The sequence below is a fragment of the Ascochyta rabiei genome, chromosome 11, assembly GCF_004011695.2.
Source record: "Ascochyta rabiei chromosome 11, complete sequence".
Taxonomy (NCBI): Eukaryota; Fungi; Ascomycota; class Dothideomycetes; order Pleosporales; family Didymellaceae; genus Ascochyta; species Ascochyta rabiei.
This window is the reverse complement of record NC_082415.1, coordinates 1445897-1473365: the sequence shown is the minus strand read 5'-3', so window position 1 is coordinate 1473365 and position 27469 is coordinate 1445897. Positions and strand designations below refer to the sequence as shown.

The window sequence follows — 27469 nt, the reverse complement described above, 5'->3', positions numbered from 1 at the left end:
ACTTCCCTTCTAATACCGTATGTCCAAGGTACTCACACAAGCTCGCAAGTTCCCAAGTGTGTACAGGACCCAGCTTCCACATGACACACTTAGGGCCGGTGGCATCTCGGAAGTGATTTCCTCAGCGACTAAGCCGGTGCTGTTTCGCACTGTCTTGCTGCTGTGGAAACCAGCGACGCAGATGTGAATGACAAAGTCGCGATGCGGACTAGCTTTCTTAGTCCATTTAAAGATGCTCCCGACGTGCAGTGAGAAGCACTTGTCTTTGGCTTGCGGTTGATGGTATGCGCAGCAGCGTCACTGAGAGTGTCGTTGATGATTCTGGAATTCAGCCTGCCACTAGTTCGCTGAGAACTAGAGCGTGGGTGATGCAGATACTCTGGCCCAACGTCAAAGGTGATAGTCGAGTTGCGGAATGTGCGCAGTTTCAGTTGTGTCAGAACTGTCGAGGTTAGCATAGCCGAGAAGAAAAGACGGACTCATACCAACTGCATGTGCGTCGTAGGACTAGATGCCGCGCTTCGTCTTGCAGCAAGGAGTTCCGATGGTAGTATGCTCATGGTACTCGCAAGTATCGATGTCGCGGAGGAAGTCATTGGTTCTCGTCATGTGAGATCCAGCCCGAAGTTTGCCTCCCATGGCGGTGATCAAGTCTGTCAGAAACTCTGGAGGATAGTTTCTGTTGGTAACGTATTGGAATCTGAATTCCTCCCATACGTTGAGAGCCAGATCAACAGCCAGCCTTCTGTTGCGCGAGGTAGGCTGAGAGAAGGTGTAAACGCCCACTGGGATTTCAACGTAGTCGATATTTTCGGATATTAGCTTTTCGATGGCGGCGTCTATCATAGCGTCCTTGAAATCGGAGTCTTGCAGGAAATCTCCAATCTTGAAGCACATCACCCAATTTTCCCATTCATAGTCGATGGTTTGGACATCATCGTCTATGACTTCTTTCTCGTCGCCCTCTTGCGTGATACAGACGCGCCCGGTGTAAAGCCAGTTGAGATAGATGTTGAAGCTGGTCGAGTCGCAGTCAGGTAGTCTGACGGTCCTGGTTGTCTTCTCCTCCCACTCACCCTTCAGCGCGTTCTTGAAGAAATCAGACTGCGGGGTGATGTGCGACTCGTGAACGAAGTAGGCTGTTTGCTCTTCGCCCACGATGACGGTGACTGGGGCCGACTTGTACCTGGGCAGATTAGAGTTTTTTCAACGCGCAGAGAAACTGACAGAGAGCTCACGTGAAAGCACTCTCTAACGGGTAACGCATCTTCTTGCGCTGCGAACCGGCATCGGTGTCTCTGCCAGGACGCTTCTTGCCCGGCGTAAGTCTGGTGTTGGAGTTGCCCATGATGCAGGCGGACCAATACTGATACAAGTGTGTAGTGGAAGGAAGAGGAAGTGAAGCGATCTTGGAGGGGTTAAATAGTAGCGGAAGGTTACACAGGACAATTTTTGGGATGAAAACACGGTCACCAGTTAATTTCGAACCTGCAACTTGACCTCCTTTAGATAGCAAAGAGTGAGACCGAATCGAGTAGATACTCTAGGAAGCGATAAAATAGATTCGAAACGCAGATATAGGCTGTCGTAAGTGATGGGACATGTGGTTTGGACGATGCGATCTGCCGACTGCCACAGTCAGCAACATGCATTGTGTAAGTGAATGTGGCTTACTAGCGAGAAATCCCCTCTTAATCAACCGCTCGCTTTGCGAGATAGCACGCCGCCGTGCTGAGAGTATACTCGTGGTATTTGCACGGGGCAACTCCCTTGAGGTACTCATATATGCCCATCTCACCAACGTAACGAGTACGTGCTTTGCATCCCAGATCCGCAATCAGATCAGCCAGGAACTCGGAAAGGTGATCTGCTTTTGGTGCTCTTTGGAACGAGTGACCGAGCCAGACTTTGACATCGACTGCAAGTTTTCTGTGTGGTGATTGAGCATTCGAGGTTGGGTAGATGTATCCTGGAAGGGCAAGAGTGTATTCCTCGTCTGAGGACATCTTCTCAACGGCTATGTCGATCAGCGTGTCCTTGAAGTCGGTATCCTGAAAATAGTTGCCGAGCTCGTAGCACTGGTGCCATCTGGTCCACTCGTAATCAACAGAGGGTGTTTCATCCACGTGTGTTTCCACTTGTGGTGCAGTCTGAGTGGTAGGTGATTCTTCGGTGGTGGCTTTTGCAAACTCGTCGACGGTCGGGTAGACTCTGTCGTCATCCTTCATAAAGTTCAAACGTGGGCCGGCATACAACCAGTCCAGATAGAATTGAAAGGTGGCGGAGTCAACATGGGGCAGTTCAACAATCCTCGTGACGCCCTTCTTCCAGTCTTGCTTGAGGGCATTGCTGAAAAAGGCAGAATTGTTGGGGATGACAGTCTTATGCACAAAATAAGTCTTCATTGCTTCGCTCACGACCACGGTAGTTGGGGCTGAGCCGAATCTGGAGCTATCAGATACCACCCGCAATTTTCGTTGATAACCTACAAATCATCCGTGGTCAGTGGAAGACGCACCTTCTTCTGCGCACATCCTTCGCTGATCGAGCCAAAGCCGGGACGCTTTCTTGGAGACTTCACGAGCATCTCTGAGCGTGACCGTTGCTGAGATACAGCTGAGAGCGTAAGTAGTGGAGACGCGAAGCAAGAAATCGCAGCAGTCCATCTACATACTAGAGGTTCGGGTGAGATATCGCTTAGTTGTCGATTGCCGGAAACTTCCAAGTTGAAGCTAACGTTGAGTTCAGCAGTAAGAAAACCCTAGCTGACTACAAGATTGATAAAACGAGCGTGTCAGTCCACAGTTACCGGTATTGAGCTAAGCAGTATCTCTACCATGGTAGTACGTTTGTCCTATGATATGGGGGCGCCGTTCGTCAGTCCCGTGCGAGCAGGCAGTAGCCGCCTTCCACGTGCCGACAAGAAACCGTCTACGCTGCTTTCTGAGTATATGAATTCTGGGAGTAATTCTCACTCTCATCCTCATCCTCCCCTACATCTCCATCGCTATGCGCCCGCTCCTCCTCAACAGCCCCCAACCCCGGCTCACCAAGCACCCCCCACTCGGCCTCTTCCTCATCGCACTCCGCACCATCCCACCCCCCCTCAACAAACGCAGAGTACATACTGCAGCGACTAGGCCTCGGTAGTAATCTATTCCCGAACACCACAGTTGCTCCACCTTCACCTTCACCGCTCTCACTATTCTCAGCACGGTCTTCGGCGCCGTGCGTACTATCCCCACCACCACCACCAAAACTCTTTGAACGGAGCAGCGCCTCGTACTTCCTTACCCGCTCCTCGGGCGTTTCGAAGGGATCGAAACGGTACGCACGCGCCGATGCAGTGTTGTTCGGCGCAGCGCTGTTGAACGACGCGATGGAGGTTGCGAGCGTGAGGCGTGAGGGGGCAGGGGAGGGGTGTGGTGCTGGATAGTGCTGTGGAGGTGGAGAGAGGTTTTTAAGCGTAAGGCAGGAAGGGGAAGAGTAGAGAGAAGATACTGGATAGCGGTGTGAAGGTGGTGCTAGAATGGAGTCGTGGCGCTTGAGTGTTGTGTTAGCTTTGGGGAGGTGCGTTGCTTGATACCTACCTATCCGGTCTTCGGGCGTGTCGAATGGATCGAAGCTATATCCACGCATTGACGCAGCGGTATTGAACGACGCGATGGAGATGGAAGTTGCTGGGGATAAGACGGAATCTCGGTGCTTGGGGTTTGTGTGGGATCGAGCAGGGAGAAGGGACAGTGTGTCAAGCTCGCGCGATTGGAAGGGAGCGGGCTGGATTTGGGTTTGGATGGGGACGTTGGCGAGGGGCTTTTCGTGCCAGTCTTCCGTGACGGTTGGTGTCGTTGGGTCTCGAGGGGGTGTTGGGCCGATTTTGGGATCGTGGGGAGTGTTCGTACTCCAGAGTTTGGGGGTGTACGGTTCTGAGAGGTCTGCAGCGATTGCTGGTTCGTTGTCCAAGCGATGGTGAGCGGCGACCGGTACCTCATCGACGCTGTCGCGCGTGTAACGAGTGGGTTGTCCAGACTGCCGGAGGGATGCCTTTGCTTCACACCGTAACGTCTTGAGCTCCACGCCAAGATCGTAAGCGTCGAAGGTCATCTGCTTACCGTTTTGGTGCGTGCGCATCCAGTACCGTACGAATCGTAGCCGCCTGCTTTTAATTTTGTCGACGCCCTTCTGGCCGCCGCTGCGCGACCGGTGATGGCCATACATACCAGCAAATAGTGCGAACAAGGCGTTTTCGTCCGAGCCAATGCGTGCCAGTATGCATGCTGGACAGCCGTTCTGTTGGTAGACCCACTTGTCTCCAGCGTCGATGGGAGGAATACCTGGTGGTGAAGATTCAGCCAGCGTCCAGTCAGGTTTGAATATGCGTACGACTGGTTCTAGTTGGCGAGCGCGATGCTTGTCAGATTCAGAGAGGACGTTGGACATGATAATTGGGTACAAGAAACGCCCGATACCTACCCCCAGCTCGTACTTGACCCACGCCCAGATATCGGTCATCAAGTGGGCATCTAGTCCCTTGTGAGCGCGGCACAGTGCTCCATGTGACGACAAAGGTGATGAGCGGAGACGTCTTGGCAACTTTTTGATTGCAATCTCCGTGGCTTTCTCATAGCTGCCACCTTCATCATTGCTGACGGGAGGAGCATCGTTGCGCAGAACACGCACTAGCTTCTTCATGTCTGAGTTGCGCAGAAGCCGGGTTTGCATCTTTCGAAAGAGTAGAGGCATGGTGGGATTAGATTTGGGATTTGTAGGGTGATGCCACTTGCGTGCAAGTGGACTGAAGATATGGGTGCGACTAATCGTACAAACTGCGTGACCTGGCTTATTGTCGAACAGGATGGATATCGAACTGAAATAGGGTAGCGGCCAGAGAGAGGTTGTGCAGCTTCAATGCAACCAAGTTCGGTGATTGTAATTGCATTGTGTGGAAATGGTGAAGTCTTCGAGTGATAGCGAGACTGTACCGATGAGATGATCTGAAACATTAGCCCACGTGACCATTTCCGACCCATCAGAAACAAGACATCGTTTGTTGGATGAGAAACCTTCCCGTCCTAATTTGCAACGGTCTCTTTCCGCAGCTCCCATGAAAGAAACGCTCTCGGGTCGTGGTCAAGTAGCGAAGAAGAACAAGTTGGATTGAATATCGTGATCCAATCCCTATGCGCCAAATCCCAAGCTCATGTAGCCAATAAAGCGAACGATGGGACCGTAGCCCGAAGTGAGGAAGCCTCCACAGTGCCACGCCGGGCAAGGCTTTCATGCCAAAGAAAAGTCGAGAGAAGTAATACAATGAAGGGAACAACGGGAGATTTATACATTAGTAATCGCAGATGCAAGTATGCAACAGGTCGCAAAACGGAGCTCTCAACGCGAGCTCTCAGCCCGTAGCACGCCGGCTCCTCTGCCGTGCAGATTCTGGTTGACTTTGTTTGTCAGGTCTTTGAAGTTGCCGGCGGACGACGAGATACTCAACGCTTTCTTGCGCGAGATGCGAGGCGTGGAGGCACCCTGCGCGCGCAGACTCTCGTCACTTGTCGCAGCGTCTGCCAAGACTGCGTTGAGCTCGTTCTCCTTCTCCTGGTCAAACTTGTCCTGCGCAGTGCGGCGGGCACGCTCGTATTTCGCTGATGTGTCGCCCTCGTACATGGTGCCACCGAGGCGGTCGAGGTAGACGAAGAAAGGTTGGGAGAAGTTGGTTTTGATGCCCCAGCTCTGGTGGTGGATGTCGTGGTAGGCGGCGTTGTTGGGGAAGATGTAGTGCAGCGGGTCGTAGGGGAACTCGTAGCCGCTGTGGTCGAGCACGGTCTTGATGGTGGAGCCGGTGAAGAACCACATGGACTGGCGCATCGTCATGCCCGTGAGCAGGTATCCAAGCCCGCCGCCGAGGGTGTCCAAGGCAAAGCCCTCGAGCGGGTGGTTGTACAGGGCGCCGTACGCGTACGGAACGTAGAGACGGTGGTGGCGCGAGTGGAAGGTGACTGGTGGTGTTGTTAGCGGCGGGTGGGTGGGTGGGATGTTGTGGTGTTTACCATAGAGCCACTTGTTCATGTGCATGGCGCGGTGCAGCATGTACTCCCAGGCATCGATGATGACGATGGCGGCGACGAACTGGATCGCGGGCACGGCGTACCAGTACAGGAAGCTTGCCGTGCTGAGCTCCCACGAAGCAAAGGCAGGCAGTGCAGCGTAGCGTCCTCCCAGGACGACCGAGGCCAGGGCGGGCTGTGCTGCAGACAGCTTGGAGGCCAATGCGGCGGGGTTGAGGCCGGCGGTGGACAAGACGAAAGGAACAGCGCGCTGGGCAAGCCGGAGCTTCTGGGCGTACCAGGCGATGTCGTGCTCTGCTGTGCCGGTGGAGGGCGCATCGTCATAGTACGCCAGGCCCATGAGGGCCGTGGACTGGATGACCTGCTGCAGGACGACGTCGCGAAAGACCTCCCATCGCGTGACGTGGTTGCGCTTGAGCACTTCGGCGGGGGTGTGCAGGCGGTACTTGGCGAAGAGGTCGAATACGTCGATTGCGTGGAAGACGAGCGAGACGGCCCAGTACGCGATGATGGGCAGGGCTGTCTGGACGGCGGCGTCCGAGGCCCAGGAGACGAGCTGGGGGAGAGGCTGGAGGGTGTATGCGGGCAGCGGCGGCAGGTCGTACGAGGACGAGGACGAGGGCGGCGACGAGGTCATGTTGGTCGCCATGGCGGCGGCGGTGTGTGTTGCGCTCTCGTGCGGCGCGGGAATGCTGCAGGGCAGAGACAATGATGCACTTCGGAGCGGACTCGGATGGCGGATGGCGGATGGCGGATGGCGGATGCCGGATGCCGGATGCCGCGGAACCAGCGAATTAGGGAGGGAGAGGGAGAGGGAGAGGCAGGCAGGGCAGGCAGGGCAGGCAGGGCAGGCAGGGCAGGCAGGGCAGGCAGGGCAGGCAGAGGCGGGCAGAGGCGGGCAGAGGCAGACGAGGGCGGGCGGTGCAATTGAGGGCGGGCGGTGCAATTGAGGGCGGGCGGTGCAATTGAGGGCGGGCTCGAAAGGAGAGGCTGAGGTGGGCAGAGCAGCGGCGGGGGCGAGTCGTGTGAGAGTGGTGCAGTGGTGCCGTGGTGCCGTGGTGCTGTGGTGCCGTGGTGCTGACGCCGCCGAAAACAGGCACAAGCGTTGCAATGGGCATTGCGCATCATGATTCCCTCGCCCGTCCGCGCCCAGGCGCCCAGCAGTTTGCCCCCAACCGCCGCCCACCCGGCTGCTCTGCCTGCCTCAGTCCAGCCTGGCCAGAAGCGGGCTAGCGTCTGGGTGCGGGCTAGCATCTGGATACGGGCTAGCGTCTGGATGCCGGCCAGCGTCTGGATGCGGGCTAGCGTCTAAAAGCGGGCTAGCGTCTAAATGCGGGCTAGTTTTTCAACCCCGCCAGCAGAGAAGTTGCACGCCCAAGCCCCTCCGAGCGCTTTTGTTTTCTGTCCCTTCCTCTAGACCTCACCACTCCTCCCACTCCTCCCCCTCTCCTCCTCCTCCTCTCCTCCCACAAAGCCTCACAACCGCCGCCATGATCATCTACAAGGTGCGTGTCCGCCATATCCACATCCACCATGCGGCGACCTGCCTGCGCCGCCCTACCCCGCCTTCTGCCCTGGCCATGGCCGCCTGCATGTCCCGCACACATGGACGCCTGCTGCTGGCCACATTCCGCTGACGCTGCTTTCTCTCCCAGGACATCCTCACCGACGACGAGATCATCTCCGACTCGTACGACATCAAGGAGGTCGACGGCGTCGTCTACGAGGCCGACTGCAAGAAGATCACCATCGGTGGTGAGACGTTCGGTAGGCTGGGCCCCGCAACACGCCGTTAGCCACACACGGCGCTCTAACCATGCGCAGACACCGGTGCCAACGCTTCCGCCGAGGAGGCCGAGGAGGGTGCCGACGACCAGCTCGAGACCAAGATCGATGTCGTCTACTCGTTCCGCCTGAACGAGACCGGCTTCGACAAGAAGGGCTACCTGACCTACCTCAAGGGTGAGTGCCCACGTCGCGACCCGTTCCGTTGCGCTATACTGACAGGACGCAGGCTACATGAAGTCGGTCAAGGCCAAGCTCCAGGAGAAGGGTGCCTCCGCCGAGGACATCACCGCCTTCGAGAAGGGTGCGGCTAGCTACGCCAAGAAGATTGTCGCCAACTTCAAGGACTACGAGTTCTACACCGGCGAGTCCATGGACCCCGACGGCATGATCGTCCTCCTCAACTACCGCGAGGACGGTGTCACCCCCTACGTCACCGTCTGGAAGCACGGTCTCACCGAGATGAAGGTTTAACTTTTCTTTCTCTCCAAACGGCACTTGTGTGCAAGAGTGGGGTTGGTTTGGTTCATTGATTTACGAATACCTATTGCATGATCGGATATGCGCCATAGTGCGAAAAGCGACACGAATCTAGACGACCCTTCAGCCATTGCGGCAATCATCCCTGTTCCCAGTCTGCCGTGACCCTGGTGCTCGACACTGAAGTGCTTGCCATATTCTAGAAGCAGCAACGTTGATTCTTGCCATGGAAAACAGGCTGCCTCAACACTTCAAGTCTGGGCATGATCCTGAATATGCAGAGCGAACAGGCTGGTGGCGTCCCGGCGGCTACCACATGTGCACTTATCGTGTCTGCTCATCCTTTGGCCAATCATGCGCCTAGATGTTCACGAATCTTCCTACCAGCTGCCACAAACATTCGCATGCACTTGTCCTCTGTTTCACATTAACAATCCGCATCAACACTACAGCGCTTGCCTGCGTGAATGGTGGTTCGCACGTGCTCACGCGCGGAAGATGCGCGTTTGCAAATTGGCCCCTGCGTCACCAGGAGCAACTGCAGCCTCAGGCATTACATTCATAATCGCGGCCCTTCCCCGTCACCTTACCCAACCGTTTCATTCTTACTGATCTCCCATCTTCGTTGGATATCCGTTGGCCGCCTAACGCCTGCATGGCTTTGTGGTCATGCACCAGTCATCCCGCTTGGCCCACCCTCAGGGCAATGTTGGGCGTGGTGCGGGACACCGCCCAGCAGCCGCTCCCGCCTCGGTACCACCACCATCGACCCCGCGGAAAAATGGTGAAGGTCTCAACAACCTCATTCGCTCGCTCGAACAACGATATCAGTGGGACCTCAAGATCAACTCCAAATACAGGTCGCCTGCGCAGCTTCATACTACAGAGGACGCCGTGACCAGCAGGATACAGCGTCTGTACTACTCCACCGGATCAGCCCTTCACGACGCTCTCGAAGCATTTGCGAATACAGCAAAATCTCTTGAAAAACACCAACGATTGCATGTGCTGTTGAAGATACTGAAAAGCAAAGGTCAACATGAGTCGCCAGTCTCCAGAACGGGAACGCCGATGAGTGCGCGGAACGTGCCGCCGAAAAGCCTCCCAACCCCCCAAACCCCCCAGAGATGTGAGTACAAGTTCAGGATTCGTTCCTGTACGGAACATGCATCTTGCACCGCTCGGTGGTGCGTTTGGAACGGGTTGGCCTTGCCCTGCTAATTTCAACGCGTGCCACCCTCAGTCACGCCATTTGTTGATCCAGACGGTCATGTAATTTGTCTTCCTCGTCCTACAATAGACTCTCTTTCCTGTACCAGGTTTCGGGTGCTAGGACGCAGTCGGAAGTTTTGTCTTCAGATATTCAAACACGTTCTATTCATCATGCATGCTAACGTAGAATAGCAACCAAGGACACACCGCGATCCAGAGGTCTCTTCGACAACTACAGACAAGATGAAGAAGCATCTCTTCGCGCAGCTATCCCGGACCCTGGATCTCCCACGGATGACGATGAGGATGAGTTCGTGACCCCTCCATCACCAAGGGCGTCATCAAGATCGCCATCTCCATCAGTTGCCTCCATATCCGCGAAAAGAAGGGTTCAGGCAAGTGCTCACCTCTCTTTGCACGCCACCGCCCGGAAACGACCCTCCGATGGCTCCAATGAACCTGAGAAGTTGCCAAAGTTGACCAAGATCTCGAAAGGTAAACAGCCTTTCGATAGGCCACAAGTTCCTGCTGTGTCAAAGCCGTCTCCACCACGTTTCAAAAAGCCTTCCCTGAACATGGCGCGTTCAATCAACGCCCCGACTGCCTCGCAGTCGACTGCAAACACCTCGTTCAATACGGTATCATCATCCCAGCAAACCCAACCAGACACCGCAAATACCTCGTTCACGTCTGATGCCGATCACACGGAAGTTCCGTACTCGTTCATGAAGAGAACGAGCTCGACCACGACTGGGTTGCTTGATGACCATGATCTTCTGAGTGTGAATGCAAAATTTGCCAAAGAAGCTATAGCGTTGGAGAGTCATGCAGAGCCTTCGAACTCTGCATCACAGGGTCGTGATAGTTCGTCAACCTGGGGCTCCTCGATCCCTGAGGAAGATCTCCTAGATGCATCCGCTAGGGTTGAATTGATGCACGCCTTATCTCCTGAATGTAGACGACTCTCACCGCAACAACCTGCTCAACGACTTGGCAGGTCCCAGCCAGTTCATTCGCCTGTAAAGAATGAGTACTTCAATCACCCCCGCGGTTCGGAGACGTCTTTGAATCAGTCTTTCCCACCACCACCGGAAGTGAGTGTGAAGCTGTCTCCAGCCAAACCCATCCTTCACCGCCAAAGCCCGGCCAGCGACCTGTCTCCTGTTAGACCTCAGCAGCAACCTTCACGAGAACAGACGCCAGCAAAGTCTCCCTCCAAGATCTCGTGCCGCATTCAAGACATTCGAACACAAGGGCTATGCGTTAAAGACATCGAAGTGCAGTGGCAGGACATCCCGTACCATGTCCTTTTTATCTGTCAGCGTGTTTCCCTAGACTGGTCTGTCTCTTTGCAAGACCTTTTGCGAGATATCGACGTTCGTTCCTCAATGTCCGATCCAGAGACTTTTTGGTTTTCTTTGCACAGTCACCCGAAAGCCAGGCACATCAAATCCAAAGAAACGGACCGGCTGTGGTCAGCTACGAGACGTGGGATGAATGCCTTCACTTTCAAAGGACATATCAACTTAAGCAACAACCGATTTGGACCTGTCTTTAACCTTGAGCTCCATCCCATACAGCCGGACAAGTCGTGCCGTTTTCAAAGGCACTTCGGTTCTGACCGATTTTTGTACCTGAATTTGCCGAAGCTGGATTTCAGCAATAACTTTCGCTTCAACAAGGATGAAGAGCTGCTTATAAAAAAAGCATGGAACGACTGGCTCCACACAGAGCACTCTTTTCTGGGTCGCAAATGGAGGGCGTTTCACATCGGTCCAATTAAGCGAGCAAAGTCCAAGGGCGAGAAAAAGACCGCGATGCACGACATGCGCATCGTTCTTTTCGCGACTAAAGGCTATAGCATTGAGGAGCCGTGCACTATCGGTGAGATGCTCAACTGGTTCTTTCCATTTGCCAGGAATCAGAAGCAGAGCTTCTGCAAAGCTTTCGCTCGCATCGACCTTGGTTTATCCAAGACTACACCTGCTTTGGGCTTCAAACCATCGCAGGTCATTCGTGTCCGTGACATTCTAGCGAATGGAGAGAGCGAGGCGGTGGAATACAACGACCCTACGTTGCACTGGAAAGACGTGCCATACGGTCAAGTCATGAACGATGGTTGCTCACTCGTGTCAGTTGGTGCCGCACACAAGATCTGGAAGTACCTGAAGGATGCCACAGGAGTGAGCGGGCCGCTTCCAAGTGCGTTCCAAGGACGCATCGGGGGGGCTAAAGGCATGTGGATGATCAGCGCCGAATCCTACACCAAGGATCCTGAGCACCTTGACATATGGATCAAGATTAGCGACAGTCAGCTCAAGTTCGAATCTCATGAAGCTGATCTGTGCGATGACATATTCGATCCGCATCGCCTTACATTCGAGGTTTCAAATTACAGCTCCAGCCCAGCCCATTCAGAATTACACATTTCGTTCATTGGGATTATGGCCGACAGAGGTGTCGAGAGAGACGTCATCGCTGACTCCATGATCGAACGCTTGAATGCAGATAGAGCGGAGCTTCTCGACAAAGTGACGGATCCTGTGAAGATGTACGACTACGTTCATAGGAACAGCGCGTCGTCTGATGCTGGGGTCGACATGCAGTGGCAAGCTGGATTGCCATCATTATTGAAAGAGAAGATCAAGTTACTGCTAGAGTCCGGTTTTTCGCCGATAAAGCTGCAGTACTTGGCAAAAAGCGTGGAGCGCTTCATCAAGGCTCAACATAATTCCCAGGAATCAAGCCTGCGAGCTCCATTGGGCAAGGCCACATACCTCTTTGGTATTGCTGATCCAATTGGTGTATTGCAACCTGGAGAAATACATGTTCGATTTTCGACGCCTTTTGTCGATGAGATGACGGGTGAGACGTACTCGAGCTTGAAATGTCATGACATTTTAGTTGCACGCCAGCCAGCCTGTCGCCGCTCCGACATCCAAAAGGTCCGGGCAATCGACCATCCGGATCTATCACACCTAATCGATGTTGTAGTGTTCCCTTCCAGGGGTCGATATCCGTTAGCCGGAAAGTTGCAGGGTGGTGACTACGACGGGGATAACTTCTGGCTTTGCTGGGAGGACAAGCTCGTCAGACCGTTCAAGAACGCCCCGGCCCCGGTTGAGAGTCCAGATCCCGCTTGCTACGGCATCAGACAGGACAAAAGAAAGCTCTCGGATGTGATGAACCCTCAAGATGTAAGCAATGTTGACGGCTTCCTGCGTGAGTCATTCCTATTCAGAGTCAACAAGTCACTTCTCGGCACGGCCACTGTTTTCCTCGAGAACCACGCTTACTACAAGAATAAAATTCACTCATATGAGCTCGATCGCATCTGCGATATGCACGATCTCTTGGTCGACGCACCAAAACAAGGATACATCTTCACAAACGCAGACTTTGAGCTTTACATCCAAAAGACGCTGCGGTTGAAATTTCCACTCCCATTGCCAGCCTACAAAGCTGCCATGGAAAAGCGCAAGAATACGAAGGAGATGGGTGACATGGATAAGATCCTGAAGGAGCCAGGTGAGCATGAAAAGAACAATGTCATCGACTATCTCTACTTCGAGGTCCTTCGAGCGCACAACGTTGCGACGATGCGCAAGATCCAGGATATTCTCTCCACGGCGACAGGAGCTGATCCCGACCTACTCCACCCTCGAAGACGCCTTGATGATTACAAAGACAAAACCATCGACGAAGAGCTGCGCAGGACACAGGAAGAGGTCGACAAGATATATCAAAGTTGGCGCAATGGCCTTCGCACGGGCCACACGACCGAAGAATACGCACGACTTGTAGAAGACTGTCATCGCCGTTTCCTCGCGATCAAGCCGCAGAACACCGACCATCCGCTCATTCGGCCTTGGGTCGAGTGCTACCGGGTTCCTGGACAGTGCCTATGGGACACTCTACGCGCAGCGACTCTCTACGCTAAGCTCACCCAGCCTAAAGCATCGACTTTCGTCTTCATGATGGCCGGCAATGAGCTCACAAGGCTGAAAGCCGACTGCTCTCCGCAGACAAGAGCCATGGTTGCGAACATCCGGGCAAACATGAAGCCCAAGCCCATCAAGGCACTGGCCAACGCTGACAACGACGACGAAGACGAGTCGGAACTCGCGTCGCTTATAGAAGGAGAAGTCTCGTAGCTTCCAGCTAGAGACGTGTCAGGTGAGCGACTCTCGAACTCGCATTCTCTGCCTACCAGCTCATCGTCCACAGCTGATATCCGCCCTCCACAGCATCATCCCACAACCCGGGTGGGCAACTACTCAGAACCCGTAAACACCACTATCGCTTTCCTTTCCGTGAACTTCACAATCGAGGGAGGGATGGTGGTCGCTTTCGTGGTTGGTATCCACACTGAAAATCAAAATCAACATTCCAAATCGAATGAACATTGTCGTCGGTCTCAAAGTCGTTTTGACAAATCAAACGGGGGGGGGGGGCTGGATTTAGTCAAGGCGCTATACGCTATTGAGCCAGTCTAAGGTCCTTGGTTGGCCATTCAACGCACATAGCAGGGAAGAGTAGAGGAAGAAGGAGAAGAAGAAGAAGAAGAAGAAGAAGTAGAAGACCAAAGAGTTCTCAATCTCTACTTAGTACTACTTTATATATGCCTTTCAATTGTATACTATACAGCTAAGAAAACTATACTAAATATTGTAGATTGTCATGTATAGTTTATAGTGTATTGCATCGCAAGGTGTAATGGTGGGACATGATACAAGGTACATCGTCATCAGAATCGGTGTTGGTATTCACGTGAGCATTCCGTGTTGCAGTGATTGATTATCCAGAAAAGATACAGATTGGGATGTAGGGAAGCAAATCCGTACTAGAAACGCCAGATGCCAAGCTTGAGCTACCGGCGCATCGACGCCGGGCCTTGTCGAGTCCGGGAGAGGGGTAGTGAAAACGGTGGATCCACGGGGTTGGAAGCTCGTTATTCTCCTGGACTGATTTCGAAACGTTTCCAAATAACATCTACTCCAGCGGGCCGGCGACTTCGGCGCCCAGCGCTGCACTCGCCAGCTGGCCCAGTCCGCCGAAGAAGGTGAGGAATAGAGCCAGTGCCGTCGACTCGGCAGCGTCGGCGTAATCGCCCTCTGTCTCCAGGCCGTCGACTTCGGTCTGCTCGACGTCGTGCTGTGTCTTCTCGTCCGGGAGGTAGGTGGAGTCTGCGTCCGAGTCTTCGGGGTGCGCGTCGGCAAAGGCCTGCACCGTCTGCGACTGCGGGGTTTTGGCCCCGGTGACGGTCTCGACGGCCGAGTCGAAGGCGGCGAGGGCCGAGCGGCGCGTGCTCCGCCTCACGCTTTTCTGCGCGCTGTCCGGGCTGGCTTGGATGCCTGTTGCGGCGGCGTCCTCGGCGCTGCTCTTGCTGCCGCGCTTCTTGGGCGTCGTGGTGGGTATGGTCTCCGCCGGGTCGGACAGGTTGGTGGCTGCGTCGAGTTTGTGGATCAGCGGCTCGAAGAAGCGGACGTGCTCTTTGTGCTTGGGGACGAGGAAGGACAGCAGGCTCGAGGAGAGGAGAGCTTCGACGTCCAGGTCGCGCGTGAAGGTCCAGGTCAGGAGGGAAAGGCCGGTGAAGAGCACGTCGAGCGAGGTGACGCTGAGGGCGGGGTGGCGGGAGACGCTGCTCAGCTTGCGGGCGAAGCGACCAAGACCTTGGAGCAGGCGGTTCGTGCGGGTGGTGTCGCGGCCGAGTGCGTTGGAGAAGACATCCCAGACGTTGTGCGGGGGCGCAGGGACGGAGTCGCGCATGTTGATGTAGAAGACGCGGGCGTAGAAGACGAAGGAGATGATGGCGAGGAAGTGGAAGACGGTGGCGTAAGAGCGGTGGGCGCGCGCCTTGGTGGCATGCGAGACGCCCAGGGCGACCGGGGTGAGCTGCGGGGCGAAGGCGAGGAAGAGGGGGGTGAGGAGGTAGCCCAGGCGCAGGACGCGGACGTCGCCGCCATGGTGGATGAAGTTGGGGAACTCGAGCAGGCCCAGCAGCGAGGCGAGGATGGGAGTCCAGTAGACGGCCGGGCGGGGGGTGAAGAGGGCGTCGTGGAGCGGGGTGTCGTCGCTGTGGACGGTCAGGGGCGTGTAGAGGATGGTGACGAAGAACAGGCTGAGCGCGTAGCCCAGGCTGCCACAGGCGCCCAGGGTGACAAAGGAGGCGACGGTCCAGGGGGCGAGGTTGCGGCGGTGGCCCTCGACGCCGATGAAGACGGCGCTGGCGAGCAGGGCGACAAAGTGCTGGGCGGTGTAGTAGAAGCCCGCTGGCTTGAGCACGGCGACGGCGTTGGACTCGGCGACCAGGTCGACGTCCCTGAGCCAGTCGGCCAGGTGCCAAGTGCGGGCGCCGGCGTCGCCCGTGCCGTACCAGCCCTGCCACAGGCTGCCGGGGGTCTCGTGGTTGCCCAGCTCGGCCCACTGCAGGTAGGAGATGGCGCGCCAGACGACGGCGAAGGCGGTGACGCTCGCCAGCGACAGCAGCGCCATGGCAGAGAAGACGCGCGCATGGCGGCGGCGCGCTTGGTTCTGGGAGCGGGTGCGCGTCGAGGGCGGCAGGGCGCGGGCGGCGCGACGCGTGGTGAGCAGGACGTGGGCGCTGAGGCCGGCGACGAGCAGCGTCTGGCCGCCGAAGAGCAGGACGGCCAGGTTGTTGGTGCGCGATGCAGCGGCGGTCTCGACGGGCGCCATTCTGCCGTTGCGGGTGCTTCTGCAGGTCGAGTGCAGGACAGCCGGTGTTTGGGGCGTTGTTGTGAATGCGACGCGGCCTTGGCTGTCGATTGCAGCGACGTCAGCGGGGTCGTATGCACCGAACGGGTCTAGTTTCGCATGGTGTGCGGTGCATCGGTGCAACACCAAGTCCCAGCTCCTTCGTCACCGCGGCCATCGTCAACACGCCGTCATGGCGCCCAAGACGTACGGAGACGACGACAACGAGCCCGAAGCGCCCTACCACGAGTCCTCGGACGAAGACTTCAGCCCCGACTCGGCGCCCGCCGACGACGGCGCAAGCTCGTCCGAAGATGAGCGCGACGACGCAGCCCCCGCCCCGCGCAGGGGGAAGCGGAAAGCCGCTGTCGAGCCGGAGCTGGACTCGGGCGACGAAGTCACGATACAGGCCGCACGGGCAAACAAGGCCGCGAGGCGGAACAAGGGCGGCAAACACGACGGCCAGGACCTGCTGCTGTCTGACGACCAAGGCGGCGAGGGCGGGCTGATCAAGACACGCGCACAGCGCGCAGTCGAGCAGACCGAACCGAGGCCGCTGGCCAGGACAGAGGGCGCCACCGTCGACGTCGAAGCACTGTGGGCGCAAATGACTGCCGCCCCGCTGAGACCCGTGCAGCCAGCACCGCGACAAGACGCCTCGACCCTGCAAGACGCTGCCCCTGCCCCTGCCCCCGCCTCGGCCACCGAAGCCGCTGTCGAGGAGGAGCTTGTCGCTGTGGCCAAGACGTACACGTTCGCCGGCCAGAGGACAACCGAGGAGAAGCAGGTCCCGCGCTCTGCCCTCGGACAATACACCGCACGCGGCTGGAAACCCACGTCCGCAGTCAAAGCCACAGAGACCGCACAAGGCCCGGCCCCAAAGACACCACACTCGCAAGTCCGCCGCCCGCTCAAACGCCCAAGCCGCTTCGACGCCAACCCCACAGGCTACGTCCGCGCCCTCGCGCCCGAGCACCAGCTCGCCTGGCCGCGCAAGACGCCCACCTCCCTCGCCCCGCCGCCCGCCGCACCCACCGACGGGCCGAGGAAGCCCGACAAGGCCACCAAGCTCAGCGTCGTGGACAAGTCGCGCATGGACTGGACCGGCTTCGTCGATCAGGCGGGCATCGCCGACGAGCTGCACGAGCACGGCAAGTCAAAGGACAACTACATGAGCCGCCGCGACTTCCTGGCCGGCGTCGAGCAGCGCATCGAGGACGAGGGTCGGCGCGGGAGAGTTGCGAATCCCACCGCTTTGACATGAGAGGCCTGGTGCTGGAGGGTGTAGATGTTTAGGAATCGCGATACCCATTGTTCAAGCATTCGATTGACCGTTTTTGAATCTTTTTTTTGGGTCCTTTTTTTTTTGAGTCCTGTGTTTGTGTCCTTTTGTTGGAGTCCTTTCATCACTCATCTCGACTTCCTCCCATCAATGTTGCAGCAACGGTCTCTCGATACATCACAGAGAAGAACCGCGCCTTCTTACTTATTGCTTTGTTCTACGCAGAAATTGTCTCTCAATAGAACATCGAGAAGAACCGTGCGTTCTCGCTCGTCGCTTTGTTCAACGCAATAGAGAGTCTTTCGATGGTTGCTCATCTCAATGCAAGGAAAAACTATCATGCTTGCATTACATCCATGTCTATCCTTGCATCCAGACTTTTGGTTTCGATTTCTTTCTTCTGTATTGGCTTTTGCTTGCTTCTTGGATAGTATGTATTGAATACGGTTGTTACATGTTCGTCTCTAGTGATTATATTCTGAAGCTGTAGATGATGCAGAGTGTACGTGATCCAAGTGCGGCGGGTGAGAATCTCAATCACGTGCCTCGCTTGCGTTAGCCTGTGCGCCAAGGCGACTCCGCACCACTGGCTTAATTTCGACTTGTCTCTGACGCCGACCACGACAACTCCATCACATCCGACAAAATGGCACCCGCAGCAACCGGAGGCAAGAAGCAGAAGAAGAAGTGGTCCAAGGGCAAGGGTACGTGACCGCACCGCACAAACGCACCCCTCGACGACTTCTCCGGCGCACCGCAGCGCGCGCACTCGCCCACGGCCGCTGCACACGCACACAGTCTCCGCGCGCCGCGCACATGGGATGCTGCAAAAGAGAATCCGGGCTGACAATGCCACAGTCAAGGACAAGGCCCAGCACGCTGTCGTCTTCGACAAGAACGTCACCGACAAGCTCAACAAGGATGTCCAGTCGTACCGCCTGATCACTGTCGCCACCCTGGTCGATCGTCTCAAGATCAACGGTTCGCTCGCCCGCCAAGCCCTCAACGACCTCGAGGCCAACGGCCAGATCAAGAAGGTTGTCGGTCACTCGAAGCTGTCCGTCTACAGTACGTCTCTCCACACGACCCCCACCTGGCGCTCTCAAACAACTAACCTTTTTTACAGCCCGCGCTGTCGGTGATGCCGAGTAAATCGCACGCCCCGGCGAAATGAAGTAGACGCGGCCCTCGGTGCTCTTTTCACCCTTTTCAACCACATTCCTCTTTTCCCAGTTACCAAGCGGCGTCATCACGAACGGGTCTTTACGGACAACAGGTCAGGGCATGAAGAGAGGACAGGCGACCGGTACAGCACCGCGTCTGTAAGCCGTGTCGGTTATGTATTGAATGAAAAAGATATCCGAACCCATTCGTGGAATCTGGACGTGATGTGTGCAGCCGATGAGATGGATGTTGTGGGGACGAAGACCTGCAGCCTGTCCCACGGTCGACGCTAGAGCCGGGCAACAAGCCCTTTGCACACCTGCTCCTACGCGTTTAACCCAGCAGCCGCATACACTGGATCAAACTCCGCGTCGCGCAATCGCGGCGCCCGTTTTCATTTCCATTTCCATTTCCATTCTCATCCCCAATCTCATCCCCAATCTCATCCCCAATCTCATCCCCAATCTCATCCCCAATCTCATCCCCAATCTCATCCCCAATCTCATCCCCAATCTCATCCCCAATCTCATCCCCAATCTCATCCCCAATCTCATCCCCAATCTCATCCCCAATCTCATCCCCAATCTCATCCCCAATCTCCTATCCCTTCGACTCCCGTCTTGTACACAAACATAACAGTTCGTAAGACGTCGATACACGCCTCTTCTGATCCCCGTGCTGTCTCGAACGCAAACACGCGTCTGATGCAGTAGGAGACTTGATCTTGTGCGTGAATAGACGTTTGGGATGTGGTGTGGCACAGTATATATCCTATCTCATCTTCTTTCTCATCTTCTTTCTCATCTTCTTTCTCATCTCCTATCTCATCTCCTATCTCATCTCCTATCTCATCTCCTATCTCATCTCCTATCTCACATCTTATGTCTCCTTTGACGCACATACGCACACGCACACGCACACGCACACGCACAAGAGTAGGAATAATCGAACAGACATGGTAAGAACAGTATACAACGAAGCGCAAGGCACGTTGGTGGAAACCGCACACTACAACCCAGTAGACCACCACCACCACCACCACCCCATCACATCACACCCCATCTACTCGTACTTCCTCACCGGCCGACTCTTCTCGGCCTGCTCGCACAACGGCCGCTCGGGGACATGGCTCTCCCACCCAACCGGGCGATCGACAACGCCGGCCTCGAAGTACGGCTTCCCCTTATCGCCGCGGAACAGCGCATGCCAGCTCTCGAGGCCCTGCACCATCTTCGCCCTCGCCTGCCTCAGCTCCTGCGCGTGGCGGTTCTTCCTCGCCCCCGGGGACAGCGGCGGGCGCCGCGCCGCTTTCTCGCGCACGTCGGCTGGCGCGTCGGGCTTCGTCTCCGGGTCGACGGGCATGAACATGGTTTCGACGCCGCGGAGATCGGGCACGGCGTCTTCGGCGAAACAGCCTGTCAGGAAGGCACGCGCGGCGTCGCGGCCTGCGAAGAAGTGGTAGCTGCCGCCTGGCCCGTAGGTTTGCGGCGACGACGAGACGTCGTAGATGGTGCCGTTGAGGGCGAGGTAGATGGGCTTCGTGGGGTCTGAGCCGTCGTACTGCAGGAGCTGGGCGTCGGTGAGGTGGACGCGGCCTCTCTGTGCGTGGGGATATTAGTACTAGCTAGATGCATTGATTTCTCAGGACCCGCAAGCTGCCGGAGTCTACTGAAGAGATAGAGAGAGCGCCCACGTACCAGCATTCCTTTCCACTCCCGCATGCGTGTCCATTTGGCGTTGTACCCCCATGTCATGCTCGTCCCGCTCGTGCTCAGATACGACAGCCCCGCGCTGAGCAGCGCCAGGCCGCCGAGGACGCGCAGGACATCTAGGACCGAAAACCCCTTGGACGTTCTGGCTGCCTGCTCGTTGACGGCGGCTTTCAGCTCCTGCTTGGCGGCCGCCGTGGACGCGGGGGCGCGGGGAACTGCGTCCTCATGGCTTGCAGTCGACGTGCTGGACGTGGCCGTGGTGGTGGCTGGTTTGCGGGGGACTGTGTCTTCGTAGCTGGCGGTGGAAGTGCTAGACGTGGCCGTGGTGGTGGCCGGTTTGCGCTGGCGGGCTGGCGTCGACATTGTATCGGTGGTGTGGTGTCTTGACCGTAAGGTGATGGCTGGTCAAGCTACTCCATGTCAGTTCGATGTTGATAGCCGTTGTTTCCGATATACACCCTCGCACCTCTGTACTTGTACGCCTGACACTTGTCGTTTTAACAACAAAGATCTCAGAAACGCAAAAGACCACGCTGTTCACACGCGCTCAAGAGGGGTGGGAAGCGGTCCGAGGTAGCGGAGATAAATTGCGTGCAAGCTTGGAGCTGTGACAGTCTGCATTCGGCACAAGAGCGGCAATGACGCAGATCATCCACGCCTCATTGGCCGGGCCCCCTCCGCTAATGCAGCCACGTCCACACCGAATGGAGGGTTTGGTGCGAGTCTGGTCTCGTATTTGTATTCGTCGTGAGCAAGCAATGTATTAACTGAATATGATGCTCTCAACAACATCTGTCTGCCTCGAAACCCCAGGAAATGTACCAGAGGGCGAAGCTTCACACTGTGTCGAAACTCTACTACGAGGCTGCGTCGTTGGTAGCCACAATCTCCACCTGAGCCTCCCGGTCACCCTTGGGGAAGACCTTCTTGAGCCCGGCCTGGAAGACACCGACGTTGTAGTCGATGATGGCCTTCTTCTCGGCAGGACTATCGTCGCCCATGATGCAAACGAGTGCAAGATACCTACGTGTGTCAGCAAAGCCAGTTGAATCCGGAGAGACGTCAGTGCTCACTTGTTCAGTTCCCGCAGGTACAAGTACCGGGCTCCTTTCCTCTCCATCGTGATCAAGCTCTCTGCATCTCCATTGCCCTTCTCGAGCTGCTCTTCTTCTGGTGTGTCATTCTGCCGTTCGTATCCATAGATCTCGGCCACGTCGACAACGACATCGATGTAGTCCGAACAGATCTCGTAATTGCCTATGTCGGTCGGTGTCGTGTCCGTGGCTACGTAGATCTTGCTCATTATGTCGAAGAGGTATGCCTTTTCAATGTTGCACGCAGCGCACAGGTTGTTAAGTAGCGCTTCGAGCGTGGGTAGTTGCGGTATTAGCTTCTGTATGACTTTGCTGAAGGCCTCGAAGATGGAGTGATCGTAGATGCTGGTCTGGTAGAAGGAAATGGGTGCTTGCTCATAGCCGTTGTCGCTGAGCTCGTCCTGCACTCTTTGAATAATGTCGCGGAATGTGTCGCCGCGGAAATCGTCCGAGAGGCCATCCACTTTGTGTACGAAGACTTCGATGTTAATGTTGGGATACGAGTGCTGTAAGTTGAGTATTGTCAAGTTGAGTCTGGCAATCGCGTCGAGATATTCGTCTTGCGCATCAATGACCCAGATGAGCGCACCGATTTCGTCGAAGATGTTGTCCGTATCGAATGCTGGGTCAAAGTAGTCCAGATGGCCCGGTAGATCCCAGACTTGGAAATCCATGAAAGAGCTGAACATGCTGGTTAGTCGACGCACACGTCAGTCTCACCAAGCACCTACTGCATCGATTCCTTCTTAATCCTGTATGTGGTCTCGAGGAATAGCGTCTCGCTTGGCGGCAGCTTGTGGAAGACTACACTAGCTATCGAGGACTTGCCGCTCCTGTTGGTCCTTAATCAGCCACGAATCTTAACAATAGCGATCCCACTCACCTCCTCTGCCCCATGAGAAGTAGCCTAGGCTTCCCATCTCTCCCTTTGCTATTCGAGACTCGGCCGGTGTGATATTGCTGACTGAATTCCACCGGTGGCTGATCGGCGCTTGGTAAGTCCTGTAGGAAACGCTCCATGGTCAACTGTGCTCCCGGTTTCAGACTCGACGCCTGCACGACTGATTGTACTGATGATCTTCGAACACCATCTTCCTCGTAGGTTTGCTGCCCAAGCCCCTCTGCTGAAAATGCAGATATCTGCCGGCTTGGACGGCAGCTCATGGTGTGTAGTGATACAGGGTATAAAGCTGAAAACAACAACTGAAAAAAAAAGACACGAGAAAAATGCTAGGCAGCAACGCTCGAGCGATGTTGGCTGGTCTTGTTCCCTTCACCTGACTGGCATGCCGTGGTGTCGCGTGCAGGACCCTTTTCAAACTTTCGAAGCCGAAATGACGTGGGAAATGCTGAACAATGCCAGCCACCAACGCAGGGGCTGTGCAGGGAGAAGTCGCGGTGAAGATCGGAAAATGATAAGACGATGAATCAATCAGCGCTCGCCGTGTGGTACTACAAGTAACACGCGTAGGCAGGCACCCGGCGCTCAGTGCATGGCAGCACCGCAACGATAGGGCTGAGGAAAGAGCATGCGCTGAGTTCGCTACGGCTGGCGATGAAAAGAAAAAAACAAGATCGTGTACGGCGCAGCGGCGTTGATACACAAGACGAGAAGAAGGAAATCTATGTACAAGATGACGCAACAGGGCAGGGCAGCAGAGGGCAGTGGGCGCTCACCTCCATAGTTGGGCTCCGGTGCAATAGGCAATGCGGCAATGGTAATAGCTCTTTTTTCTTTCAGCGCACGGTCAGCGCAGCGGTGTATGGTATGCGTTCCTTGGGCTTCTGGACGTCGTCTTCGATTCAAACGATGACAGAGAGCCGGCGGGAGCGTTAGGGTTGCAGGGATGTTCCCTCTCAATCTCCGCGCTGTGACTGGCTGGGTGGGTGTCTGCAGGTGCTCTGTGATCAGGAAGAAGCACGCGGCGCGGCGGGATCGGGGGTCTTGTCGGATAAGTGTAGGTTACGTCGTCCATTCAACGCTGTGCGGGACATGACAGTGTCACTCCGGGCTGGAAAGCCGCAATCTTGGTACGCTTGGGTCGCGTGCGAATAAATGGCTTGCAAGGCCCTTCGCTTAGGCGAGGATCTTCAGGCACCACCTACGCCATCAACGTCCTTCGTCATCATCACCAACATTCAAATCGAACACCACGTTGCGGCTTCTCGTGTCTTGTTCTGTGTTCCGTTCCGGGCCGCACGGCTGTTCTCATCGGCCGCGACTGACTCGAAAGGCTGACAGCCTGTTGTTTATGCGCTAGTCAGAACTCACTCGGGTGCCTCTCCGCCGTCCCCGAAAGCTACAGCATTCCGCGACCGCCAAGTGGATGTTGTGTCTCACGTACCCTTTCGTCGTCGTGTGCAACAACGGTTTTCACACGAGCGATACCGCTGGGAGAAGGGCCGATCTGCTGTCTTCTCCAAGACCAGCAGCAGCATCGAAGAACCAAGACACTTGGCACGTCATCTGACTTATACTTGCAGACACCTCGATTCATCCAAGCCCATCTTACGCACTTCATTCGTCTTGGAAATATGACACAGGTCAAGCGAGGTTTCACATTGACTCTGCTCCCGAGCTCTTGTCGTGCTAAAGACATCCTTACTCAGGTTTCCTCCAAGGATCCCCTATCAGATCATTACCACCACATCCTTGCCACTGTAGTTCTTCTGTCGCCAGCTCTGATATGCCACAATTCACAACGTGCACGAGACATGATATATTCTTCAACACCGGAAGGACTGGAAGCATACGAGAAGCCAGCTCAGCCGACATCGAGCATACTGGAGTTTGCCAGACGCTCTCGATAGATCAGGCGATTCAGGGACACTAAACTGAACTATGCCTAATATCAGCTCATAGCATATAGGACATCTGTACCTCGCAGTATCTGCATACGTGGCCAATGTTTCGAAACAACAGTCGAAAATTTGAAGATATCCTTCCAGTCCTACCAATATAAGCTCCTGGCAGATGCCGTGTCTATCACGAAAGCCGGTATCAGGATCCACGCACCACCGACTTGTCGCAGAACAGTCACCAGTTTCTTGATTCATAATCTGCACACTACATAGCCAACTGAAAACTGTCACAAGGTCGGTCGAGTAGACAGTGGAGGTAGTCGGCGCTTCCAGTACGTGCTTACCTCCGCCGATCCTGACTCTGTGAAGCCTTTGATCACAGCATCTCCTCCGCGGCACTTTGATCCAGCCACCGCTTACTCTGCACCTCGCTAGCGACCTCCTCCACAGTATCCTTAACAATGTGCGCTAGGAATTCATACCAAACTCCTTCTTCGCAGCTAAGGAAGACGCTCGATGTAAGCGCGACGTATGCAGCTTCACGTTGTCGATCTTGTGCTAATCGCTCCGTTTGTTGCTGTTGACGTTGCCGCTGCGTTTGTCTCTCTTCTTTCTGCCTGATCAATTGTTTCTGCAGCTGTTCCTCTTGCAGTAGCTGTTGATTGAGGTTGAATATTAATGAGTTGAACCTGTCGTCTGAAGTTGGTGTTTGCTGTATCCGATTTTGATGGAGTTGTGGCTGAGGCGGCTCCAGGCGTTGGTCTGGTACGTAAAGTGATCGCTTAGTATCGAGAGGGCTGACAAGTGAAAGACAGACAAGACACTTTCACCAAGCTGGAAGTTGGGCCAGCTTCCTCGCCCTTTGCTTTTCCGACTATGCTCGCTGTTACCTTGAGATATCGGTTAGATCCCAAACCACGTCAAATCCTCCTCCTCATGCACTGGTACCGTGTGTCCTACGCCCTTCGCCTCATACCCTACCAGCTTCGTGCCGTCTCCATACACAATCTTTGTATATCCCGTTTCTGGCGTGTTCGTGACATTCCTCGCAAATTTAACTCCCTGCACACCCGACCATTGCTTCAACTGCTCTCCCAGATTCGGCAACTTAACAAGCGTATCGTTCGTCCCATGCCACGTCGCCAACTTCGGGTATTTGCCTGTATACCGCGGATACATTGCTTTCGCGATGCGGACCCACTCAGCCTGCGTCTTTATGTTCAGCCCGTTTGCGCACGTCGGATCTGAGGAGATTGGACTCGCGCCAGGGCTACCAGCCACGCAGCCAGCAGCCACGCCGGAGTAGCAAGTCGCCGCCGCAAACACATCTGGGTAGGTTGCCATGAGTACGTTGGTCATCATGCAACCTGAGCTGGAGCCCGTGACGAACACCTTCGCAGGATCGGCTGAGTACTTGGCGATCGTGTAATTCACCATTGAGACAAGACCTTGGTTGTCACCTCCTGCGTTGCGGGATAAACCTTTTGCTGTGTTGACTTCCCAGCAGTTGGAGTCGCGTTTGGAAGAGGGGAATATGGTTATGAAGCCTTTCTGTTCTGAGAGGGTGTTGTAGGTTGTCTCAGCTGCGTAGGCTTCGCCGGTGCCGAAGCAACCATGCAGCTAGGATACTATTAGTAAGTGTGCTGGGAGATGGAAAAGGACTTACAGCAAGGATGATCGCGGGCTTTGGTGCGAGCTTGGCTGGGACGTTGATGTTCATCTGGAGGTTTGTCGGGTTGGTCCCAAAATCCGTGACAGGAGTGAGAGCGCCATGGACAGATGCTACTGTCACAGCAATTCTTGCGAGGTAGGAAACAGTTAACTGCATCTCGAGTGTAGGCTTCTCAAATTTCTTCCTAAAAACTTCGAAGTAGCAAGAAATAGCATATTTATTAGCGAAAAGAGGAAGTAGAGGGTATATTAGCACCAACTGCCGTCGCCTCTACCCGTTCCCAGCTCATCTCCATCCGGAAACACAACTCTAGAGGCTGTACGTGACAATGCGGAGATCCTCGAACGGATCCAATCAGATTCTGAGTATAGATAGATCTTACCCAACAGGAAGGTGCTGTTCCAATCAACATGGAACCGAGCAGCCAAATTTGGAAGGTGGCTGCAGGATGTTGCCGAGGCTCTATGGAAGAGAAGCAGGGGTTGGCACATTGTCTTTGCGTTTTGCCAAACAACCTGTGGCAATAGCGGCTGTTGAATCTTTCATTTCGACGAATACAAGATTCAATCTCGATTCGGATACGGAACGAAATCGAAGGATATCGAGGAAACGACTTCTCGAGGAAATACTGGTGGGTTGAACAATGCCCAGCATTCGGATCTCTAACTTAATGAACCTCTAGATTTGTCTTCGCAGCAATCTGCAATCTCCTCTCGGTGTGGCTCGTTGGACGTTACTGTTTGCAACAATACTAAAACTACCCCTTCCGCCTGCAAAGCTCTCATAACCATCCTGTTCGTAACGAAATGCGTGAGTTTAAGCTCCAGTTTGGAGAAGACGGGTATTTTTATAACTCGATGATGATTCACCTGTTCCGCAAAGACGTGGCCTATTGATATCCGGTTGTAATGACTGTGGAGATGTTATTGACATGCATTGAATGTCGAGCTACTCAATCCCGAAAATTCGTTGAAGCGGGTGGGTGGCGCATTTCATAAGCTTCTACAAGGTTGTTTGTACTTCGCGGAATGCTCTGAGCATTGTGGTTGAAGCCGTAAGTAGATGTATCATATCTGCAATTACATGATCATTCTTGTGTCTCACGATAATGCGGAAGGGTAAGAATTGATGGAAGGTGGTTCCCAGTGGGGGAAGGAATATCCATTCATTGGGTAGCGATGACCCCTTAGTGTGTTTACTAGTAAATAGCTTATAAGCTGGGAACTCCGGTTCTAATTAATGTATCAACTTTCAACTCCAATTCCAACAAGAATAGCAAGTCTGCAAGGGACTACAAGGAGAGAAGGTTAAACATTGGTAGAGGTAAACAGTAAGTAGCTATGATACTAAAAGGGGGTTTTGGCGAAGAAACCTTCAATGCTTTACGTTGGAAGCACCTGTAGACTGAGAGGTTAACACCTAACGGATGCATGTCCAATCTACCATGTCCGTGCGCGTGATGCGCGGATTCGCGTGATGCGCAC

At 55.0% G+C, this 27469-nt stretch overlaps 12 protein-coding genes across 12 annotated transcripts, besides 11 other annotated features; 4 read left to right on the top strand and 8 right to left on the bottom strand.

Moving 5' to 3' along the window:
* Positions 1-507: 507 nt before the first annotated feature.
* EKO05_0007088 (uncharacterized protein) lies at positions 508-1348 on the bottom strand (the record flags this gene model as incomplete). The annotated part of the gene is made up of 2 exons (XM_038940748.1): positions 508-1186; positions 1239-1348. The coding sequence occupies 2 exons, from the start codon at positions 1346-1348 to the stop codon at positions 508-510; spliced, it is 789 nt and encodes a 262-aa protein (XP_038797612.1).
* Positions 1349-1691: 343 nt separating this feature from the next.
* EKO05_0007087 (uncharacterized protein) lies at positions 1692-2587 on the bottom strand (the record flags this gene model as incomplete). The annotated part of the gene is made up of 2 exons (XM_038940666.1): positions 1692-2445; positions 2490-2587. 2 exons carry the CDS (start codon positions 2585-2587, stop codon positions 1692-1694), a joined length of 852 nt encoding a protein of 283 aa, XP_038797611.1.
* A 344-nt stretch (positions 2588-2931) lies between these two features.
* EKO05_0007086 (uncharacterized protein) lies at positions 2932-4743 on the bottom strand (the record flags this gene model as incomplete). The annotated part of the gene is made up of 1 exon (XM_038946299.1): positions 2932-4743. One exon carries the CDS (start codon positions 4741-4743, stop codon positions 2932-2934), a length of 1812 nt encoding a protein of 603 aa, XP_038797610.1.
* Positions 4744-5385: 642 nt separating this feature from the next.
* On the bottom strand, positions 5386-6717 carry EKO05_0007085 (Sphingolipid C4-monooxygenase; the record flags this gene model as incomplete). The annotated part of the gene is made up of 2 exons (XM_059636952.1): positions 5386-5999; positions 6051-6717. The coding sequence occupies 2 exons, from the start codon at positions 6715-6717 to the stop codon at positions 5386-5388; spliced, it is 1281 nt and encodes a 426-aa protein (XP_059492935.1).
* An 81-nt stretch (positions 6718-6798) lies between these two features.
* Positions 6799-6846: a tandem repeat.
* A 41-nt stretch (positions 6847-6887) lies between these two features.
* Positions 6888-6976: a tandem repeat.
* A 123-nt stretch (positions 6977-7099) lies between these two features.
* Positions 7100-7146: a tandem repeat.
* Positions 7147-7494: 348 nt separating this feature from the next.
* Positions 7495-7535: a tandem repeat.
* Positions 7536-7558: 23 nt separating this feature from the next.
* Positions 7559-8327, top strand: EKO05_0007084 (uncharacterized protein; the record flags this gene model as incomplete). Its single annotated transcript, XM_038940856.1, has 4 exons — positions 7559-7573; positions 7724-7835; positions 7893-8030; positions 8083-8327. The coding sequence occupies 4 exons, from the start codon at positions 7559-7561 to the stop codon at positions 8325-8327; spliced, it is 510 nt and encodes a 169-aa protein (XP_038797608.1).
* Positions 8328-9002: 675 nt separating this feature from the next.
* On the top strand, positions 9003-13699 carry EKO05_0007083 (uncharacterized protein; the record flags this gene model as incomplete). Its single annotated transcript, XM_038940905.1, has 2 exons — positions 9003-9462; positions 9738-13699. 2 exons carry the CDS (start codon positions 9003-9005, stop codon positions 13697-13699), a joined length of 4422 nt encoding a protein of 1473 aa, XP_038797607.1.
* A 191-nt stretch (positions 13700-13890) lies between these two features.
* Positions 13891-13930: a repeat region (potential rRNA).
* Positions 13931-14086: 156 nt separating this feature from the next.
* Positions 14087-14127: a tandem repeat.
* A 410-nt stretch (positions 14128-14537) lies between these two features.
* On the bottom strand, positions 14538-16241 carry EKO05_0007082 (uncharacterized protein; the record flags this gene model as incomplete). The annotated part of the gene is made up of 1 exon (XM_038946297.1): positions 14538-16241. The coding sequence occupies one exon, from the start codon at positions 16239-16241 to the stop codon at positions 14538-14540; it is 1704 nt and encodes a 567-aa protein (XP_038797606.1).
* Positions 16092-16129: a tandem repeat.
* A 211-nt stretch (positions 16242-16452) lies between the features above and the next one.
* Positions 16453-17523, top strand: EKO05_0007081 (swr complex subunit; the record flags this gene model as incomplete). The annotated part of the gene is made up of 1 exon (XM_038946296.1): positions 16453-17523. The coding sequence occupies one exon, from the start codon at positions 16453-16455 to the stop codon at positions 17521-17523; it is 1071 nt and encodes a 356-aa protein (XP_038797605.1).
* Positions 17211-17288: a tandem repeat.
* A 664-nt stretch (positions 17524-18187) lies between the features above and the next one.
* EKO05_0007080 (40S ribosomal protein S25) lies at positions 18188-18693 on the top strand (the record flags this gene model as incomplete). The annotated part of the gene is made up of 3 exons (XM_038940868.1): positions 18188-18245; positions 18400-18609; positions 18668-18693. The coding sequence occupies 3 exons, from the start codon at positions 18188-18190 to the stop codon at positions 18691-18693; spliced, it is 294 nt and encodes a 97-aa protein (XP_038797604.1).
* Positions 18694-19606: 913 nt separating this feature from the next.
* Positions 19607-19637: a tandem repeat.
* A 90-nt stretch (positions 19638-19727) lies between these two features.
* Positions 19728-19766: a tandem repeat.
* A 1-nt stretch (position 19767) lies between these two features.
* EKO05_0007079 (uncharacterized protein) lies at positions 19768-20780 on the bottom strand (the record flags this gene model as incomplete). Its single annotated transcript, XM_038940741.2, has 2 exons — positions 19768-20304; positions 20403-20780. The coding sequence occupies 2 exons, from the start codon at positions 20778-20780 to the stop codon at positions 19768-19770; spliced, it is 915 nt and encodes a 304-aa protein (XP_038797603.2).
* Positions 20781-21274: 494 nt separating this feature from the next.
* EKO05_0007078 (GTP-binding protein gtr2) lies at positions 21275-22675 on the bottom strand (the record flags this gene model as incomplete). The annotated part of the gene is made up of 4 exons (XM_038940910.1): positions 21275-21440; positions 21491-22192; positions 22243-22344; positions 22395-22675. 4 exons carry the CDS (start codon positions 22673-22675, stop codon positions 21275-21277), a joined length of 1251 nt encoding a protein of 416 aa, XP_038797602.1.
* A 2541-nt stretch (positions 22676-25216) lies between these two features.
* Positions 25217-26141, bottom strand: EKO05_0007077 (Acetylxylan esterase; the record flags this gene model as incomplete). The annotated part of the gene is made up of 2 exons (XM_038940738.2): positions 25217-25933; positions 25980-26141. The coding sequence occupies 2 exons, from the start codon at positions 26139-26141 to the stop codon at positions 25217-25219; spliced, it is 879 nt and encodes a 292-aa protein (XP_038797601.2).
* A 1284-nt stretch (positions 26142-27425) lies between these two features.
* Positions 27426-27469: part of a mobile genetic element that runs on past the window's edge.